This window comes from Nomascus leucogenys, chromosome 5, assembly GCF_006542625.1.
Source record: "Nomascus leucogenys isolate Asia chromosome 5, Asia_NLE_v1, whole genome shotgun sequence".
NCBI lineage: Eukaryota > Metazoa > Chordata > Mammalia > Primates > Hylobatidae > Nomascus > Nomascus leucogenys.
Genome location: NC_044385.1, coordinates 6434978 through 6457659, shown reverse-complemented (window position 1 = coordinate 6457659; position 22682 = coordinate 6434978). Strand labels below are relative to the sequence as shown.

Below are 22682 nucleotides of genomic sequence, written 5' to 3'. Positions count from 1 at the left end.
GATCCGCTGGCCTCGGCCTCCCAAAGTGCTGGAATTACAGGCGTGAGCCACCGTGCCTAGCCCGTGCAGGTTTGTCACATAGGTACACACGTGCCATGGTGGTTTGCTGCACCCATCAACCCGTCATCTACATTAGGTATTTCTCCTAATGCCATCCCTCCCATAGTCCCCCATCCCCTGACAGGCCCCAGTGTGTGATGTTCCCCTCCCTGTGTCCCTGTGTTCTCATTGTTCAACTCCCACTTATGAGTGGGAACATGCAGTGTTTGGTTTTCTGTTCCTGTGTTGTTTGCCGAGAATAATGGTCTCCAGCTTCATCCATAACCCTGCAAAGGACATGAACTCATCCTTTTTTATGGCTGCATAGTATTCCATGTTGTATATGTGCCACAGTTTCTTTATCCAGTCTATCATTGATGGGCATTTGGGTTGGTTCCAAGTCTTTGCTATTGTGAATAGTGCTGCAATAAACATATGTGTGCATGTGTCTTTGTGTAGAATGATTTATAATCCTTTGGGTATATACCCAGTAATAGGATTGCTGGGTCAAATGGTATTTCTGATTCTAGATCCTTGAGGAATTGCCACAATGTCTTCCACAATGGTTGAACTAGTTTACAGTCCCACCAACAGTGTAAATGCTTTCTTATTTCTCCTTATCCTCTCCAGCATCTGTTGTTTCCTGACTTTTTAATTATTGCCATCTAACTGGCATGAGATGGTGACTCATCGTGGTTTTGATGTGCATTTCTCTAATGACCAGTGATGATGAGCTTTTTTTCATATGTTTGTTGGCCACATAAATGTCTTCTTTTGAGAAGTGTCTGTTCATATCCTTCACCCACTTTTTAATGGGGTTGTTTGTTTTTTTCTTGTAAATTTGTTTAAGTTCCTTGTAGATTCTGCATATTACTCCTTTGTCAGATAGAGAGATTGCAAAAATTTTCTCCCATTCTGTAGGTTGCCTGTTCACTCTGATGATAGTTTCTTTTGCTGTGCAGAAGCTCTTTAGTTTAATTAGATCTAATTTGTCAATTTTGGCTTTTGTTGCCATTGCTTTTGGTGCTTTAGTCATGAAGTCTTTGCCCATGCCTATGTCCTGAATGGTATTGCCTAGGTTTTCTTCTAGGGTTTTTATGGTTTTAGGTCTTACATTTAAGTCTTTAATCCATCTTGAATTAATTTTTGTATAAGGTGTAAGGAAGGGGTCCAGTTTCAGTTTTCTGCATATATGGCTAGCCAGTTTTCCCAGCACTATGTATTAAATAGGGAATCCTTTCCCCATTGCTTGTTTTTTGTCAGGTTTGTCGAAGATCAGATGGTTGTAGATGTGTGGCATTATTTCTGAGGCCTCTGTTCTGATCCATTGGTCTATATGTCTGTTTTGGTACCAGTACCATGCTGTTTTAGTTACTGTAGCCTTGTAGTATAGTTCAAAGTCAGGGAGTGTGATGCCTCCAGCTTTGTTCTTTTTGCTTAGGATTTTCATGGCTATACAGGCTCTTTTTTGGTTCCATATGAAATTTAAAGTAGTTGTTTCTAATTCTGTGAAGAAAGTCAATGGCAGTTTGATGGGGATAGCATTGAATCTATAAATTACTTTGGGTAGTATGGCCATCTTCACGATATTGATCTTCCTATCCATGAGCATGGGATGTTTTTCCATTTGTTTGTGTCCTCTCTTATTTCCTTGAGCAGTGGTTTATAGTTCTCCTTGAAGAGGTCCTTCACATCCCTTGTAAGTTGTATTCCTATGTATTTTATTCTCTTTGTAGTAATTGTGAAGGGGACTTCACTCATGATTTGGTTCTCTGTTTGTCTATTGTTGGTGTATAGGAATGCTTGTGATTTTTGCACATTGATTTTGTATCCTGAGACTTTGCTGAAGTTGCTTAAGGAGATTTTGGGCTGAAATGATGGGGTTTTCTAAATATACAATCATGTCATCTGTAAACAGAGACAATTTGACTTCCTGTCTTCCTATTTGAAAGGGTATTAAAAATTAGTTTTAAAGTGTCCCATTACATATTCATCAGGCAAAACAACTAAGAAAATCAAATAATACCAATTGTTAGCAAGAATATGAAGAAAGGGGAACTCTCATCTACTCCTGGTGAGAGTGAACATAGCTAAACACTACCTATAGAAGTGGTTCGGTGATAGCTAGTAAAGTTGAGGATGTGCATATCTTATAGTTAGGTCATTTTACCCTAGATATATGCTCTAGAAACTGTGCCACCTGTCTGTAAAGGAAAGCAGTACCAAATTGGCATCCTGAACATCCGTCAGTAGGGGAATGGATAAATAAATTGTAGTATGTTTATATTATATGATAAAGCAGTTAAAAATAAATGAACTGGAGTTCCATGAAATAACTTGTATAAATCTCAAAAACATCCTATTGAGTGAAATAAGAAAGTTGAACATACAGTTGGACAGCATTCATAAATGGCTTAAAGTCTGAAAGCACTATCATATATATGTAGAACATATATGTATGTACATGTAGAAATATTAAAACTTTCATGACTAACATCATATTCACATTACTGGTTACTCTAGGGAGGGAAGAAAGAGGAATTATATTAATAAGCAAGGAATAGATGGGGCTGAAGATTTGGTAAAGCTAGATGGTGGATACATCAGTGTAGGTTCTATTTTCTCTATCTCTTTAAAACAGTTCAAAATAAAGTAATTAATTGAACTTTTCGTGTACTCACTGGATTTCTATTAAAGGGTAAGGAAGATGATATTTACCTCATGGTGATCTGGGAGCTGCCTGATGTTGTGCCTTTCCTACAAGATGGGAAACATGCTGTGCATCTGAGAATGTCTACTAGAGATAGGAACATGGCTGTTCCTTTCCCAGATGTCGAGTTAATAGTTGAGAGGAACTTTTCTCAACCTACTGATGTAAGTTTCCTCTCTTGGTTTCTTTTTAACTTTTGCTTTTTGTTATGGAAATTTACAAACATATATAAAGGTACAGAAAATAATACAAAGAGCTTCTATGTGTTATCACTCAGCTTCAAAAACTTTCTGTGTATGGCCAGACTTATTCTTTATTCCTACCTCTTCACCATGACGACCACCAATGCATTTTTTTTTTTTTGAGACAGGGTCCTGCTCTGTTGCCCATGCTAAAGTGCAGTGGTGTAATCACAGTTCACTGCAGACCCCAATACCTGGGCTCAAGTGACCCTCCTGCCTCAGCCCCCCAAAACGCTGGAATTACAGGCATAAGACACTGTGCCTGGCCCACCAATGGATTTTGAAGCAAATCTCAAACACTGTGTCATTTCATCCCTTTATATTTCAGTATGTATCTCTAAACAATAATGACTATTTCAAAAATAATGCCATTATTTTCTAAAATATATTAAAAATAATTTGTAAGTAGTTGTTAATCTCATCACATATTCATTCAGTGTTCAAATTTTCCAGATATCCTTATAATCTATTTCTTATAGTTGGTTTCAACAACCAAGATCCAAACAAGGTTTATTTGTTGCATTTGGTTGGAATAATCTGTTAAATATCTTTTTTTTCTCTCCTTGCAATTTATGTCCTGAAGAAACTGGACAGTTGAAGCCATAGTTTTCCACTTTCTGGATTTTGCTGATTGCACCCTCGTGGTGTTATTTAAGAAGTTCTGCTGTGCTTCCTGCAATCTGGTAGTTAAATCTGGTGGCTTAATTGACTACAACATTGATTTTTTTTTTTTCTTTAGCAAGACTCCTTCATAGGTGCTGTCCTGTATTCCATCAAGATTCTCATAATGACCGGTTGTCTTTTTTTTTGTATCTCAGCAGCCATTGATGATCACTACCTAGGTCTATTATTTTCATTCGAAGTTGCCATGCTGCCTTTCTGCTTCATTTATTACTGGAACGTGTTTAAAGAAAACCTCTCCTTTATCAAATATTTTGTTACACTGAGGTACAGTTTATATAGAAAAGCAAACTAATTTGTGATTTGCTCCTTATATTTATCAGTTTTAAAGTGAAGAACAGGTTTCCTAGCATCTTCCAAAGGTGGTCCGTGATTTTTGTTTATTTAATATCATTATTGACTCACACATTTAAATGTTCTTGAAGTGTCTCACTCAATTTAACTTGTTATTATTATTATTGATGCCCAAACTGTCCCATCTGAAACTGGTTGGAGCCTCTTCAGGCTCCTGAGTTCCTCCGATGTGACCTCAGGAGTTCTGGATAGCTTCCAGGTATGACAAGATGATCCAGGCTCATCTTGTACATTTTTTTCCAGATCTAAAATCCGCTGTTTCTCCAATATATTCTACTTCTTTTTAGTGGGAAATAGTATTTTTAAAAACCACAACCTGGGTTCTAGAGATGCCCACTACCACTAGGCTGGTTCTTATTTTTAGACTTTTTCAATAGACAGCTAAGAAAAAACATTTAAGAGAAAATGCACTACTATTTTGCACTGATATTCCCAATTCAAATGTAAGGTTATATGGCTTTTACTAATTTTATTTTATATCTATCTCTCAGAAAATTTTGATTTCTAATGATACAAGCAACATTACTTATTTGCTTTATGCTATTATTTATATAATGTATTCTACATAATATACAGCTTCTTTATGTCATTTTATATGCTATCATTGTACGTTACATTATATTCTAGTTTCAGAAAACAATAAAATTACTAGCAACATGATACCTGACACAGCTCAAAATCTTGCTTTTTCTGCAGTTCTTTTCGTCCTTAGGGTATATAGCAAGTGGAATGTACTGTCAAATTACCGTGCTTTAAAATTGCTTAAAATAATTCCTTGTACCACCAACTCTATACACAGTTTAAGTTTGCTTCATTTTTAAAATGTATTGGGTTTTTAAAATTCAGTTTTGTTTTATTGTTATGTAAAACATTTATATATTTCTAAGATCAAATTACAAAACAAGTTCTATTCTGAGCCACAAAACAAAGTCTATTGTATTCCTGTCCTTTCCACCTTGTTCTCTCCTTAACCTATAGTTAACTTTTTGTTTTTAGGTTTTTGGTTTATGTTTCTATGCTGTTTTTAAAAAAATAATCAAATAGTTCCCTCTCCACCTTCTTAAGCAAATGATAGAATATTATTTACATCCCTGTATTCCTTGCTTTATTTAATAATCTATTCTGGAGACCATTATAAGCAGTATATACAGATCTTCATCTTTCTTTTTTTAAAACTGTGGTAAAATACACGTAAAGTAATATTTACCATTTAGACTATTTTTAGGTGTACAGTTAGCGACATTAAGTATATTCACATTGTTGTGCAACCTTCATCACCATCCATCTCCAGATGCTTTCATCTTGCAAAACTGAAACTGTATTTATTAAACAATAGCTCCCTATTTCCCCTTCCCTCCAGCTCCTGACAACCAGCATTCTAATTTCCATCTCTATGAACTTACACTGAGGATCTCATATAAGCAGAAACATATGGTATTTCTCTTTTGTGACTCGTTTGTTTCAACTTAGCGTGATGTCCTGAAGGTTCGTCTATGTGTAGCGTATGTCACAGCGTCCTTCCTTTTAAAGGCTGAACATTATTCTGTTGTATGCATAGAACACATGTTGTTTACCCATTCATCCATCAGTGGATACTTGGATTGCTTTCACTTTTTTGCTATTAATAGAATGCTGCCATGAACATGGGTGTACATGTATTTCATTTTTCTTTTTGAAAATGCTGTAGTATTTCATGTGAATAGATGTGCCATTGTTTATTCAACTAGTCCCCTGTAGGTGGCCATTTGGGTTGCTTTTAATCTTTTCCAATTAAAAGCAGTGCTGCAACAAATAGCCATATATATATATTTATATTTATATGAAAAAGACATGATTATTTCCAAGAAGTAGTTCCTGATAACCAGAAGCCTCATCTACACCCAGCTTCCCAGAACTTAGCATTGCCATGGCAAAGAAGGCCATACACAAAATGAAAACACTAATAAGAAGCTGGAAAAAATATGTGGAACTTATATCACAAAAGGAGTGATATCCATAATATATCTTCCTAATATCTAATATACAACAAACTTTTAAAACATTAGAAGGAAAAGAACAACTTAGATAGCAAATTGACAAAAGATATGAAGAAATAGTCCAGGCATGTATTAGCAAGATGCTCCACTACCTCATTATAAGATAAATGCAAATTAAAGTATATACATATACTTTATGAAATATATATATATATACTTTATGAAATATATATATATACTTTATGATAGTTGGTTTCCATTTTTGACAGTGTGTCTTTGAGATAGATTCCAAGAAGAGGGATTGGTTGCTGGGTCAAAAAGTAAATGCTAATATAATCATCCTAGACATTACCAAACTCCCCTTCACAGAAGTTACACAGCTCTGCACTGCCACTAATATGTGAGACTGCCTATTTCCCCACAGCCTTGCCAACAGTGTATATTATAGTCAAACTTTAGAACTTTTTCAAATGTAGATGACAAATCAAAACAAGTGCCTTTATACTTGAACAAGTGAGAGCAAAATAAGAAGATTTTTAAAAAGATAAAAACCTATGAAAAGAGAAAGCTGGAATTTTATTAACTGACATTGAAAAATCTAGTTAAAATTACATGATGTAAAAATAGTGAAATAATAATTGGCCAGAAAAAAATGAACAACCATTCTATGACCTTTAATATAGCCCCAAACTTACGCTTTTTGTTAAAATATAATTTGGTATACTTTAATTTGCATTTATCTTATAATGAGTGAGTGGAGCATCCTTTTAAAACACATATGGACTATTTGTTCATATCTTTTGTCAATTTTTCTATCTAGGTTGTTGTTCTTTTCCTTCTAATGTTTTAAAAGTTTGTGGTATATTAGATACATTAGAAATATATATATGTATATATAGATAATTAGGAAGATATATTATGGATATTGGTCCTTTTTGAAAAATTTCTTGGTAGCATGTGATGCTGTTTGATAGCATTTTACCCACAGTAAAATTTCTTTCAAAATTGGTGTTAATTCTCTTAAACCCTGCCTCTGCCCAGTCATCTAAGTTTAAGTAATATCCTAAGTCCTTTGTTGTCATTTCAGCAATGTTCACAGCAGATTCCATCTCAAGAAACAACTTTCTTTGCTCATCCATGAGAAGCAACTCCTCATCCATTCAAGTTTTATCGTGAGATGGCAGCAAGTTAGGCCTCGCTTCTAATTCTAGTTCTCTTGCTATTTCTACATCTTCAGTTACTTCCGCCACTGAAGTCTTGAACCCTTCTAAATATCTTTGAGGGTTAGAAACCTCTTCTTCCAAATTCCCGTTCATGTTGCTATTTTGACCTCCTCCCATGAATCACAAATGTCTTAATGGCATCTAGAATGGTGAATTCTTTCTGGAAAGTTTTCAATTTACTTTGAGCAACCAGGTTCATCATAGGAATCACTATCTATGGCAGTTATAGCCTTACAAAATGTATTTCTTAAATAATAAGACTTGAAAGTCAAAATTTCCCCTTGATCCATGGACTGCAGAAAGAACATTGTATTCACTGGCATGAAGACAACATTCACGTTGTACATCTCCATCAGAGCTCCTGGGTGCATTTTCAATGAGCAGTAATATTTTGAAAGGAATCTTTTTTTTTCTGAGTAAGGTAGCCGTATATGTTGAATTCAACGGCTTAATTTAACATCTCTTCAGAAAGCTATTTTTGTAATATGCTTACACCTCCTCAACAAGGCAGGCGCATGTGTGCATGTCTGAGAGATGAAGTGTTTGGGGCATATGTTTGAGGCTGAAGAATAGAGAATAAGAAAACTGTACCTTTTTGTTCCTATAAAAATTTAAACCAATTGTTTTTTAATGAGGATCTTCATTAACTTATTGATTTACTCTAATCTTAGAGTACTTTAATCAAACCATTTGCACTTTTCAGTTTTTAGAGAGATAAGTGGTCAGACACTAAAGAATGGAAGAAAACTGCAAGTTACAGCAGGACCAATTGAGAAAAGTCTTCAGTTTTTTTCTCCCTGACATTAGCAAAACAACCATAATATATTTCCTTTTTTATTATTATTAACCATAAAGCTTCCTTGCAAAAAAAACAATATAGAAGAATAGTATAGCTGGTTTATGGAATTTGGAAACAATTATTTTATCATAGAAGAATATTATAGCTGGTTTATGGAATTTGGAAACAATTATTTTATCATAGAATGGAGAGATACTGTATTAGTTTTCCTCATATTGAAACAAATGTCAGTTTGGAACTGCAATTTGAATGTCATTCATTGCTAGTTTAAATGATAAGTAGGTTTTATTCTTAGCTAAAAGCTCTTTGAAATCAATATACCCAGTGACTATGTCATAATAACGTTATCATGTAATGTGCACAAAAGACAGAACAAAATGCATGTCCTCATAGAGTAATTCTAGCCTACTTCCCTTTTCAACTCTACATATCATTGGAAATACTAGGTTCAATTATATGTATTTGATATATGAAATCTTATTTATAGCTAATAAAAACAGAAAGAATATGACTGCATAGTGAGTCAGAACCAGGCAGTTAGCAAATAATTGCATAGGTACCAAAAAATGATTGCTTAAAAAAAAAAAAAGAAAAACTATGGTGATAAATTATAAACTATTGAGGCACAATAAAGTGCCTTTTAGGCTTTTAATGTAAATGTAAATTATCTCCAATTCTGAATCTTTATTTTTTGTAGTTATCATAATTATCATTATAGCACTTCCTTTTTGCAACAGACTTTAAAATTATAGATTGAAAGTTTGCAAAAGTCGGCAAGGCACAGTGGCTCACACCTGTAATCCCGGCACTTTGGGAGGCCAAGGCGGGCAGATAACTTGAGGTCAGGAGTTCCAGACCAGCCTGGCCAGCATAGTGAAACCCCATCCCTAATAAAAATACAAAAGATAGCCAGGTATGGTGGCATACACCTGTAATCCTAGCTACTGGGGAGGCTGAGGCATGAGAATCACTTGAACCTGGAAGGCGGAGGATGCAGTGAGCTAAGATCATGCCATTGCACTCCAGCCTGGGCAACAGACCGAGACTCAGTCTCAAAGAAAAGTTTGCAAAAGTCAATTAGGAAAAAAATTTGATTGTGCATGGAAATCCTCTCCCTAAAACTCTTTTATTTAGGAAGCACTTTTTATTGAATACCTGCCACGTATCATGCACTGTTCTTAGCACTGGGAATGTCAAGATTAATGAGGTATAGTACCTGCACTATAGAAGTACAGCAGAGATCCTGGAGGGCTGGGGAGAGGGGGAGGTTTTTGAAGAGGATAATTGCTGAATTACAGCTAAAGAACTATCAGGAGTTAGCTTGGCGCAGATAGGCAGTTTCTAGAGGGTAGTGAAAAGACAGTGAATCTCAAGTGGAAGAGGTAATGTGAACGAAATAATGGAGGTAAAATATTGCATGGTTTGTGAAGGAGAACTACAAGTATCTCAGTGTGGCTGGAGTAATACTGGGAGTAGTTAAAAATGAAGACAAACAAATAGGTAGGGACCAGACCATGCTTACAAGAATAAGGAGCTTGAGTATCCTATAACAAATGGAAGGCCATGGAAGGGCTTTAAATGAGAAATGACACGATCAGGTTTGTGTTGTGGGCAGCTCATCTTTGATGCTGCCTGGATGACAGATTTGACAGGCACAAGACTAAAGGCAGAAGATTCAGGCAACACGCTACTTCCTGTTTTAGTTAAAAGATATAAGGATGACCAGGCTCAGTGGCTCACACCTGTAATCTCAGCATTTTGGGAGGCCAAGGTGGGAGGATCACTTCAGGCCAGGAGTTCGAGACCAGCCTGGGCAACATAGGCCCCATCTCTACAAAAAAATTTTTAAAAATTTAAAAAAATTAGTCTGGTGCAGTGGCGTGCACCTTTAGTCGAGCTATTTGGGAGGCTGTGGTGGGAGGAATGCTTGAGCCCAGGAGTTCGAGGTTGTAGTGAGCTAGGATTGCACCACTGCAGACCAGCTTGAGTGACAGATCAAGACACTGTCTCTAAACAAATTTACAATTAAAAAATAATAAAAGATATAAGGTCATGACAATGGAGGTGGTGCAGAAGAAAATGTTTTGGTTTCAGGAAATATCTAGGCAGTAGAAGTAGCATAACTTGCAATTGATACCATGCAGTTGGGAGAGGAGGGCACTGAGAGAAAGGAAGGAAAGAAGGACAGTTCCAGGATTTCTAACTTGAATGATGAACTGAAAAATAGTGCTAACCAATGAAATAAAGAATACAGGACTGGGCACCATGGCTCATGCCTATAATCCCAGCACTTTGGGAGGCTGAGGCAGGAGGACTACTTGAGCTCAGGAATTTGACACTAGCCTGGCAACATAGTGAGACCTTGTCTCTACAAAAAAAACCAAAACATTAGCCAGGCACGGTGGCACCCACCTGTGGTCCCAGCTACTCCAGAGCCCAAGGTGGGAGGATCGCTTGAGCCCAGGAAGTCGAGGCTGCAGTAAGCTGTGATCATTCCACTGTACTCCAGTCTGGGCAACACAGGGAGATCTGTCTCTGAAAAAAAAAAAAAAAAAAGAATAGAACAAAGAAACATGCTTAAAGGAAGTGATAAGTTACATATATTAACATTGAGATACCTGTAAAATGTCTAAGTAAATATATAAGCCTGAAGCATGTAGGAGAGGACTGGACTAGATAGTTAGGTCATTAGCACTGAGATATTTGAAACACAATCTGAGATCCCTCAGAAAGAGTTGAAAAAAAAAAGAAAAAAGAAAATGAATTTGAGATAAACCCAAAAAATATTAATATTTAAAAGGCTGGCAGAGCAAGAGAGTACCAAGTAGGAAACAGAAAAAGAAGTCACAGAGACACAGCAAAACCAGCAAAGCCTGGAGTCAAGGACGTCAGGAGAGTAAGGAGTTTCAGGAAGGGGAGAGCAACTGAGAGTGGTAATTGACAGTGGTAATAGACCTCTCCTCTTATTTAAATGTCACTCTTCTATGATCCTGTCAAGTCTTATGCGTGCCTCCCTCCGATATAGCACTTTCACATTGCACCGTAATCAACACTTAGTGAGTACTTTAAAGTATTATGTTTCTCCAGATCACAGATGTCCTACTTGACTTTGTATTCCAAATATCTAACATAGTAGATATCTAACAAATATTTGAGGCAAAGAGGTGGAGCCAAGATGGCCGAATAGGAACAGCTCTGGTCTAGGTCTACGGCTCCCAGCGTGAGCGACGCAGAAGAAGGGTGATTTCTGCATTTCCATCTGAGGTACCGGGTTCATCTCACTAGGGAGTGCCAAACAGTGGGTGCAGGACAGTTGGTGCAGTGCACCGTGCACGAGCCGAAGCAGGGTGACGCATTGCCTCACTCGGGAAGCAGAAGGGGTCAGGGAGTTCCCTTTCCTAGTCAAAGAAAGGGGTGACAGATGGCACCTGGAAAATCGGGTCACTCCCACCTGAGGTCAGTTCCAGACCAGCCTGGCCAGCATGGTGAAACCCTGCCATTGCCCAGGCTTGATTAGGTAAACAAAGCAGCTGGGAAGCTCAAACTGGGTGGAGCCCACCACAGCTCAAGGAGACCTGCCTGCCTCTGTAGGCTCCACCTCTGGGGGCAGGGCACAGACAAACAAAAAGTCAGCAGGAACCTCTGCAGACTTAAATGTCCCTGTCTGATAGCTTTGAAGAGAGTAGTGGTTCTCCCAGCACACAGCTGGAGATCTGAGAAAGGGCAGACTGCCTCCTAAAGTGGGACCCTGACCCCCGAGCAGCCTCACTGGGAGGCACCCTCCAGCAGGGACAGACTGACACCTCACTCGGCCGGGTACTCCTCTGAGACAAAACTTCCAGAGGAACGATCAGACAGCTGAATTTGCGGTTCACAAAAATCCGCTGTTCTGCAGCCACCGCTGCTGACACCCAGCCAAACAGGGTCTGGAGGGGACCTCTAGCAAACTCCAACAGACCTGCAGCTGAGGGTCCTGTCTGTTAGAAGGAAAACTAACAAACAGAAAGGACATCCACACCAAAAACCCATCTGTACATCACCATCATCAAAGACCAAAAGTAGATAAAACCACAAAGATGGGGAGAAAACAGAGCAGATAAACTGGAAACTCTAAAAAGCAGAGCACCTCTCCTCCTCCAAAGGAACGCAGTTCCTCACCAGCAACGGAACAAAGCTGGACAGAGAATGACTTTGACAAGTTGAGAGAAGAAGGCTTCAGACGATCAAACTACTCCAAGCTACAGGAGGAAATTCAAAACAATGGCAAAGAAGTTAAAAACTTTGAAAAAAAATTAGACGAATGTATAACTAAAATAACCAATGCAGAGAAGTGCTTAAAGAAGCTGATGGAGCTGAAAGCCAAGTTTCGAGAACTACGTGAAGAATGCAGAAGCCTCAGTAGCCGATGCGATCAACTGGAAGAAAGGGTATCAGTGTTGGAAGATGAAATGAAGGAAATGAAGCGAGAAGGGAAGTTTAGAGAAAAAAGAATAAAGAGAAACGAACAAAGCCTCCAAGAAATGTGGGACTATGTGAAAAGACCAAACCTACGTCTGATTGGTGTACCTGAAAGTGACGGGGAGAATGGAACCAAGTTGGAAAACACTCTGCAAGATATTATCCAGGAGAACTTCCCCAATCTAGCAAGGCAGGAAACACAGAGAACGCCACAAAGATACTCCTTGAGAAGAGCAACTCCAAGACACATAATTATCAGATTCACCAAAGTTGAAATGAAGGAAAAAATGTTAAGGGTGGCCAGAGAGAAAGGTCGGGTTACCCACAAAGGGAAGCCCATCAGACTAACATCTGATCTCTCGGCAGAAACTCTACAAGCCAGAAGAGAGTGGGGGCCAACATTCAACGTTCTTAAAGAAAAGAATTTTCAACCGAGAATTTCATATCCAGCCAAACTAAGCTTCATAAATGAAGGAGAAATAAAATACTTTACAGACAAGCAAATGCTGAGTGATTTTGTCACCACCAGGCCGGCCCTAGAAGAGATCCTGAAGGAAGCACTAAACATGGAAAGGAACAACCGGTACCAGCCCCTGCAAAAACATGCCAAATTGTAAAGACCATCGAGGCTAGGAAGAAACTGCATCAACTAACGAGCAAAATTAACCAGCTAACATAATAATGACAGGATCAAATTCACACATAACAACATTAACTTTAAATGTAAATGGGCTAAATGCTCCAATTAAAAGACACAGACTGGCAAATTGGATAAGGTGTCAAGACCCATCAGTGTGCTGTATTCAGGAAACCCATCTCACGTGCAGAGACACACATAGACTCAAAATAAAGGGATGGAGGAAGATCTACTAAGCAAATGGAAAACAAAAAAAAGGCAGGGGTTGCAATCCTAGTCTCTGATAAAATAGACTTTAAACCAACAAAGCTCAAAAGAGACAAAGAAGGCCATTACATAATGGTAAAGGGATCAATTCAACAAGAAGAGCTAACTATCCTAAATATATATGCACCCAATACAGGAGCACTCAGATTCATAAAGCAAGTCCTGAGTGACCTACAAAGAGACTTAAACTCCCACACAATAATAATGGGAGATTTTAACACCCCACTGTCAACATTAGACAGATCAACGAGACAGAAAGTTAACAAGCATATCCAGGAATTGAACTCAGCTCTGCACCACACGGACCTAATAGACATCTACAGAACTCTCCACCCCAAATCAACAGAATATACATTTTTTTCAGCACCACACCACACCTATTCCAAAATTGACCACATAGTTTGAAGTAAAGCTCTCCTCAGCAAATGTAAAAGAACAGAAATCATAACAAACTGTCTCTCAGACCACAGTGCAATCAAACTAGAACTCAGGATTAAGAAACTCACTCAAAACCGCTCAACTACATGGAAACTGAACAACCTGCTCCTGAATGACTACTGGGTACATAATGAAATGAAGGCAGAAATAAAGATGTTCTTTGAAACCAACGAGAACAAAGATACAACATACCAGAATCTCTGGGACACATTCAAAGCAGTGTGGAGAGGGAAATTTATAGCACTAAATGCCCACAAAAGAAAGCAGGAAAGATCCAAAATTGACACCCTAACATCACAATTAAAAGAACTAGAAAAGCAAGAGCAAACACATTCAAAAGCTAGCAGAAGGCAAGAAATAACTAAAATCAGAGCAGAACTGAAGGAAATAGAGACACAAAAAACCCTTCAAAAAATTAATGAATCCAGGAGCTGGTTTTTTGAAAAGATCAACAAAATTGATAGACCGCTAGCAAGACTAATAAAGAAGAAGAGACAGAGGAATCAAATAGACGCAATAAAAAATGAAAAAGGGGATATCACCACCGATCCCACAGAAATACAATCTACCATCAGAGAACACTACAAACACCTCTATGCAAATAAACTAGAAAATCTAGAAGAAATGGATAAATTCCTCGACAAATACATCCTCTCAAGATTAAACCAGGAAGAAGTCAAATCTCTGAATAGACCAATAACAGGCTCTGAAATTGTGGCAATAATCAATAGCTTACCAACCAAAAAGAGTCCAGGACCTGATGGATTCACAGCCGAATTCTACCAAAGGTACAAGGAGGAACTGGTACCATTCCTTCTGAAACTATTCCAATCAATAGAAAAAGGGAATCCTTCCTAACACATTTTATGAGGCCAGCATCACCCTGATACCAAAGCCTGGCAGAGACACAACCAAAAAAGAGAATTTCAGACCAATATCCTTGATGAACATTGATGCAAAAATCCTCAATAAAATACTGGCAAACTGAATCCATCAGCACATCAAAAAGCTTATCCACCATGATCAAGTGGGCTTCATCCCTGGGATGCAAGGCTGGTTCAACATACGCAAATCAATAAATGTAATCCAGCATATAAACAGAACCAAAGACAAAAACCACGTGATTATCTCAATAGATGCAGAAAAGGCCTTTGACAAAATTCAACAACGCTTCATGCTAAAAACTCTCAATAAATTAGGTATTGATGGGACGTATCGCAAAATAATAAGAGCTATCTATGACAAACCCACAGCCAATATCATACTGAATGGGCAAAAACTGGAAGCATTCTCTTTGAAAACTGGCACAAGACAGGGATGCCCTCTCTCACCACTCCTATTCAACATAGTGCTAGAAGTTCTGGCCAGGGCAATCAGGCAGGAGAAGGAAATAAAGGGTATTCAATTAGGAAAAGAGGAAGTCAAATTGTCCTTGTTTGCAGATGACATGATTGTATATCTAGAAAACCCCATTGTCTCAGCCCAAAATCTCCTTAAGCTGATTAGCAACTTCAGCAAAGTCTCAGGATACAAAATCAATGTACAAAAATCACAAGCATTCTTGTACACCAATCACAGACAAACAGAGCCAAATCATGAGTGAACTCCCATTCACAATTGCTTCAAAGAGAATAAAATACCTAGGAATCCAACTTACAAGGGATGTGAAGGACCTCTTCAAGGAGAACTACAAACCACTGCTCAATGAAATAAAAGAGGATACAAACAAATGGAAGAACATTCCATGCTCATGGGTTGGAAGAATCAATATCGTGAAAATGGCCATACTGCTCAACGTAATTTATAGATTCAATGCCATCCCCATCAAGCTACCAATGACTTTCTTCACAGAATTGGAAAAAACTACTTTAAAGTTCATATGGAACCAAAAAAGAGCCCGCATCGCCAAGTCAATCCTAAGCCAAAAGAACAAAGCTGGAGGCATCACGCTACCTGACTTCAAACTATACTACAAGGCTACAGTAACCAAAACAGCATGGTACTGGTACCACAACAGAGACATAGATCAATGGAACAGAACAGAGCCCTCAGAAATAATGCCGCATATCTAAAACTATCTGATCTTTGACAAACCTGACAAAAACAAGCAATGGGGAAAGGATTCCCTATTTAATAAATGGTGCTGGGAAAACTGGCTAGCCATATGTAGAAAGCTCCAACTGGATCCCTTCCTTACACCTTATACAAAAATTAATTCAAGATGGATTAACGACTTACATGTTAGATCTAAAATCATAAAAACCCTAGAAGAAAACCTAGGCAATACCATTCAGGACATAGGCGTGGGCAAGGACTTCATGTCTAAAACACCAAAAGCAATGGCAACAAAAGCCAAAATTGACAAATGGGATCTAATTCAACTAAAGAGCTTCTGCACAGCAAAAGAAACTACCATCAGAGTGTACAGGCAACCTACAGAATGGGAGAAAATTTTTGCAACCTACTCCTCTGACAAAGGGCTAATATCCAGAATCTACAATGAACTCAAACAAATTTACAAGAAAAAAACAAACAACCCCATCAAAAAGTGGGCAAAGGACATGAACAGACACTTCTCAAAAGAAGACATTTATGCAGCCAAAAAACACATGCAAAAATGCTCATCATCACTGGCCATCAGAGAAATGCAAATCAAAACCACAATGAGATACCATCTCACACCAGTTAGAATGGCCATCATTAAAAAGTCAGGAAACAACAGGTGCTGGAGAGGATGTGGAGAAATAGGAACACTTTTACACTGTTGGTGGGACTGTAAACTAGTTCAACCATTGTGGAAGTCAGTGTGGCGATTCCTCAGGGATCTAGAACTAGAAATACCATTTGACCCAGCCATCCCATTACTGGGTATATACCCAAAGGACTATAAATCATGCTGCTATAAAGACACATGCACACGTATGTTTATTGAGGCACTATTCACAATAGCAAAGACTTAGAACCAACCCAAATGTCCAACAGCGATAGACTGGATTAAGAAAATGTGGCACATATACACCATGGAATACTATGCAGCCATAAAAAATGATGAGTTCATGTCCTTTGTAGGGGCATGGATGAAACTGGAAAACATCATTCTCAGTAAACTATCCCAAGGACAAAAAACCAAACACCACATGTTCTCACTCATAGGTGGGAATTGAACAATGAGAATACATGGACACAGGAAGGGGAACATCACACTCCGGGACTGTTGTGTGGTGGGAGGAGGAGGGAGGGACAGCATTAGGAGATATACCTAATGCTAAATGACGAGTTAATGGGTGCAGCAAAACAACATGGCACATGGATACATATGTAACAAACCTGCACATTGTGCACATGTACCCTAAAACTTAAAGTATAATAATAATAAAAAAAACAAATATTTGAGGCAAGACAATTGAAAAATATCTTAACGATAAATAGGAAAAGCTATCACAGGGTGTTATGAAGCAGAAGCCAATGAAATTTGCTGAGTGAAAGAAAAGTCGGTAAGTGGAAACGACGAACGTAGAATATTCTTTCAAAAAGTTTGAAGGGAAGAGGAAGACAGGAAGTTAATCTAATAGTTGGGAAGAAAGAATAAATAAGGCTGAGAAAAAGCAGCCAGTAAACAGGAAGAGTATATTTTTGTTGCTTTAATGAATTCTGCCAGTTAAAGATTTTAGTGCAAGAGAAATAAGATTTTACTAAATTTCATGTTCTGATATTAAAAATATATATAATAAGGCATTTTGTTTTAAGTTGATGACAACTACAAAGTGTAGACATGGCATTTGTACCGCGAATCACGAATACTATATTTATGGTGTTCTGTTTCCTTCGTTCTTCAGAATCCCGCCATGGATTTATTACGAGTGAACTGCATTGATTTACTACAAGTAGAAGGATATAATTTGATAGCAGCTGGAACCTTAAATGGTGTGATCATCTTATGGAATTTTGTGACATCTACTGTCAAAAAAGTGTAAGTTGTGTATTATCCTTAAACAATGTAAAAGCTTTACTGCAGAAGGGCTCAGTAGCATGCAACACTCAGGGAAGGGCTGGGCGCGGTGGCTCAGGTCTGTAAACCCAGAACTTTAGGAGGAGGATCACTTAAGGCCAGGAGTTCGAGATCATTCTTACCAACATGGTGAAACCCTGTCTCTACTAAAAATATAGAAATTAGCAGGGCGCAGTGGCACCTGCCTGTAATCCTAGCTAATGGAGAGGGTGAGGCAGGAGAATTGCTTGAACCTGGGAGGTGGAGGTAGCAGTGAGCTGAGATCACACCACTGCACTACAGCCTGGGCGATAGAGTGAGTGAAACTCAGTATATTAAAAAAAAACCTCAGGGGACAAAAAAGCAATACATAAAAATGGTGATAACTTTCAAGGCAGGCCTTCCTGGAAGTTATATTCATGAACGGACTGTGTTCTAAGTGTCTAAATCCCAGGATGATATAAGTAAGGTGAACTGTAAGCATCTATATTCCCAAGAGCTTTAATCTTTACTATTCTCACCTAGTATATGCTTTTCATGTGTGATCTTGCCCAAATTTATGACCTCAACAAATAATTAAAATACGTAACAACTTCAAACACTAATCTCTCTAGAGCTTCAAACACACATAACCAATTGCCTACTAGCAATTTTCATCTGATTGTTACCAAGACCCTCAGAGCCCTACATGCCTGAAACATCTTCCCAATCCACTCCCCGCTCCCAAACTTCTCCCCTTCCTGTATCCCCAGTGCCACCATCATCTACTCAGCCACCAAAGTCACATGGTGAGAAGACTCCTGGGTAGCATGTCCTTCTCATTCACCATCTCAACACGTCTGATTTATTACAGGTTGGGGCTAACAAGGGCCAATGTGGTAGATTCAATTATTCCTCTCAACCAATTAGATTTACTCTGGACTATGGCCAAGATCTTACCCTCCCCATACCATCCACTTCTCAATGTTTTTTTTTTTTTCCCCATTTGTTGAGAAGGAACTAAAGTAACACTGAATGGTTTGTTTGGATGGATTGTAAATAATAAGTTCTCCCCAGCGTGTAATTGGAACGTGTGCAAGGGCCATGTGTGGCCACCCTATGGCAAGGGGGCTTGGAAAATTTTACTTACAGACACAAGATGGCCAAGAATCTTAATAATGAATGAAAATAAAATCAAGTTTATCTAAGCATTTGGGGGACGGGAAGAGATATAAAAGAGGAGGGAAGGGAGAATTGGAAAGGACAAGAGAAAAGAAGAGGAAAATACAAAAGAAATGTCTGCCCCTCTCTTTACAGTACTTAACATACTGCTGGTCTGCCTGCTCCTTCCCATCCAAGTCTGTGTCGTTCCTTTTAGCCAGTTTTTGAGAGGAAATAATCATTTATTGTTTGGACTATGGATTTCTTCTCTTTGAACCTTTAATTGCAACAGCTGTTTCTGCAGAACCTCCTTTCTGCACCTCAGTCCACATACTCCTGGATCCTGCCCCTGGAATTCCTGTCATCCTTCTATTCCTTCACTTCAGCCCATGCCCCCAGCCTTTTCTCACACATTGTCTACCTGCCACTTGATACCTACACCTGTCTGCACTGCAAACTTCCTCTCCTTCTTGCTAATGCTTTCACGCTGTGTCAGCTTGTGTATGACTCTTTCCTAAGAAGGGAAAGCAGATAGACTAAGAAGACCATTATCTTGATGCCACAGCCTAAAGAGGGGGGCAACACCTGTGATAATAATCCCACTTTAAAGATGAAGATCCTCCTTGTTAAAGTGCCTTGTTATTTTGCCAAGGGATGCATGCATATCCAACATCCAATCGGAGGAAAACAACCAAGTATAGTGTGGGTCATAAACAGTGTCCCTTTCCTACAGGCAGATGATTACATAAGACAATTGATTTAGAATCAGTGCAATATTTTGCAAAACATATGATTTAGCACAGATCTGTGGAAGGTCATTTAGGCCCAGGTTTAAAAGTTCTGAAACTGAAAATGGTTTCCATATTTGCAGTAGAGTCCATCTCTTTGTCTACCTCAAACTTCGCCTAAGACCCCTTCACCAGTCAGAGGAAATAACTCTTCTCTTCCTGCTCTAAGCCTCAGGCTTTTTGAGCCCAGACTTAATATTATTCTTGCTAATTAATAATCCACTTCATGATTCAGCTCATCTGCACAACAGAAATCTCTTAAAAAAATTTGAGTTCAACAAGTCATCAAGCTTGTAGACTTCTCTTCTGAGCTTGGGTTCACTTTCCAGGAGGCCCCTTCATCTCTTGCAGAAGTAATTTCCGCTGAAGAAAAAGGGGAAATTTTGCTGTAAGGTCTATTTGCTATAATGAATGTTAAATGCAGCTTTAAGAGCCAAGCATGATGTTTCAGGGCAGGCATTTAGGGACTATTCCCCTGTTCCTAGGATGGTGCCTAGAAAGTTCAATGTTGACCTTGGAATCTGGGTCAACAGGAGACTGGTGCAGCAAGAGCAGTGTCCTCACTGGACTACCTGTTCTTCTCCACTCCATTATAAGCTCTTTAAGGGTAATAATATTTTATTCATATTTATTACTCCACTTATTTAAAAAATATTAGAACTCTATTATTTAAACTGTATGAAACCAGCCAGGCGAGGTGGCTCCCATCGGTAATCCCAGCACTTTGGGAGGCTGAGGCAGGAGGGTCGCTTGAGCACAGGAGTTCAAGACCAGTCTGGGCAATATAGTTGGCCCCCATCTCTAAAAGTAAAATAAAATAGCGTTTTATCCACAGGATTTTATAGAAGCCCATTCTCTGATCTAAAGGTAGGAAGACTAGACCAGTTAGTTGAATTAAAAGACTTTTAAACCACTGACGATCATGATTTAACAGAACCTTGTTAAAAAAGGTATGTTCAAACTCTACTTCCTTGCATTTTCTTTTCATGTTCAATAATATTAGCATTTGAGGAACTGCTTAGCTCTGCAGGGGATATACAATCTTAGTACTGTAAGCTCCATAATTTGTGAATTTTTCTCACATAAATGTATACTTACTTCTAGGTACCGACCTGAAGATTGCTTCACTGTAAACTCTGACTTGGATCCCAAGCACTTTAAAATTAATGACATACTCTTCCTCTTTCGTACCCCTGAATGTGCAAGGTAACTTGTTACTTACTGAACCAGTAATACTGTCTGGGACTTAGGTGGCTGAGACATTAGGTTGATGCAAAATTAATTGTGGTTTTTGCCATTGAAAGTAATATAAAGAGTTTACTTCATCCCAACGTTAAAGAAGGGACAACTGAAAAAAGACATCAGTTGGGTTGACAAGTGGCTTCAGCTTTCTTCCCATAACTGTCATTTTGGAGGTGAGGTTCTCCTCAGGGATTTAAAGTGCTATGTGGTCCCCTCACCATGTCAGCTTCACAGCACCCTTTATCACGTAGCAGAGATGGAAAATGCTCACTTGGCTTTACTTTTCGCCAAAATCTAACACTGGTGTGAAGCAGAAGGAAGGACTTGCAAGGCAAGCATGGAAGGTCATATGGCAGGAGGTTTCATCCACCATCCACTATAACTGAGCAATTATCATCCATTTCTGAGAGAGCAAGGGATTTAAGAAAAAGTGTTTTTCCTATTTATATTTGCATAAGAGCTCTGGTTTGCAGGCAATAGATAATGCCACACATAGCTTTGGAGAGAAATCAGAAGCTTCCGTGCTGGTTTGGGGTCACCCAGTGGTGAGCCAGAATGTAACCCCTTCCCTACCCCTTGGCATGAAATTTCATCAACACTGTTCTGAGAATATTTTGAAGACTTATTCTGTAGACATCTGCACCAGACCTTTTTTTTTTTTTTTTTTTTTTTTTTTATTATACTTTAGGGTTTGAGGGTACATGTGCACAATGTGCAGGTTTGTTACATATGTATCCATGTGCCATGTTGATTTCCTGCACCCATTAACTCGTCATTTAGCATTAGGTGTATCTCCTAATGCTGTCCCTCCCCCCTCCCCCCACCCCACAACAGTCCCCGGAGTGTGATGTTCCCCTTCCTGTGTCCATGAGTTCTCATTGTTCAATTCCCACCTATGAGTGAGAACATGCGGTGTTTGGTTTTTTGTCCTTGCGATAGTTTACTGAGAATGATGTTTTCCAGTTTCATCCATGTCCCTACAAAGGACACGAACTCATCATTTTTTATGGCTGCATAGTATTCCATGGTGTATATGTGCCACATTTTCTTAATCCAGTCTATCGTTGTTGGACATTTGGGTTGGTTCCAACTCTTTGCTATTGTGAATAGTGCCGCAATAAACATACGTGTGCATGTGTCTTTATAGCAGCATGATTTATAGTCCTTTGGGTATATACCCAGTAATGGGATGGCTGGGTCAAATGGTATTTCTAGTTCGAGATCCCTGAGGAATCGCCACACTGACTTCCACAATGGTTGAACTAGTTTACAGTCCCACCAACAGTGTAAAAGTGTTCCTATTTCTCCACATCCTCTCCAGCACCTGTTGTTTCCTGATTTTTTAATGATGGCCATTCTAACTGGTGTGAGATGGTATCTCACTGTGGTTTTGATTTGCATTTCTCTGATGGCCAGTGATGATGAGCATTTCTTCATGTGTTTTCTGGCTGCATAAATGTCTATCGCATCTGCACCAGACCTTAAGCCACTTTTCAGCCGGTTTCAGTGGAGTGCCACAGACTAGGATCCGGTTAGAACTAGATATTGTCAAGCAGGAAGTTAGACAGGCTTATAAGGTCCCCCCACCACCACCCCATCCCCTGCCATTTCAGTGTAAGAGCCTCTGGGACTAAATCTAGCCTTTGCAGTGGGATAGGCAAGACTTTTATTTTCTGACAAAGGGAGCAACAAACCTTATT

General features: G+C 38.8%; 1 protein-coding gene across 1 annotated transcript in view; it reads left to right on the top strand.

Moving 5' to 3' along the window:
- WDR64 (WD repeat domain 64) overlaps window positions 1–22682 on the top strand; it is a 156053-nt gene that overhangs the window by 102247 nt on the left and 31124 nt on the right. Inside the window, exons 15-17 of the mRNA XM_030812610.1 lie at window positions 2737–2913; window positions 17661–17794; window positions 20845–20946. Of these exons, the coding sequence (XP_030668470.1) occupies window positions 2737–2913; window positions 17661–17794; window positions 20845–20946 (413 nt within the window). The remainder of the gene's footprint in view (window positions 1–2736; window positions 2914–17660; window positions 17795–20844; window positions 20947–22682) is intronic.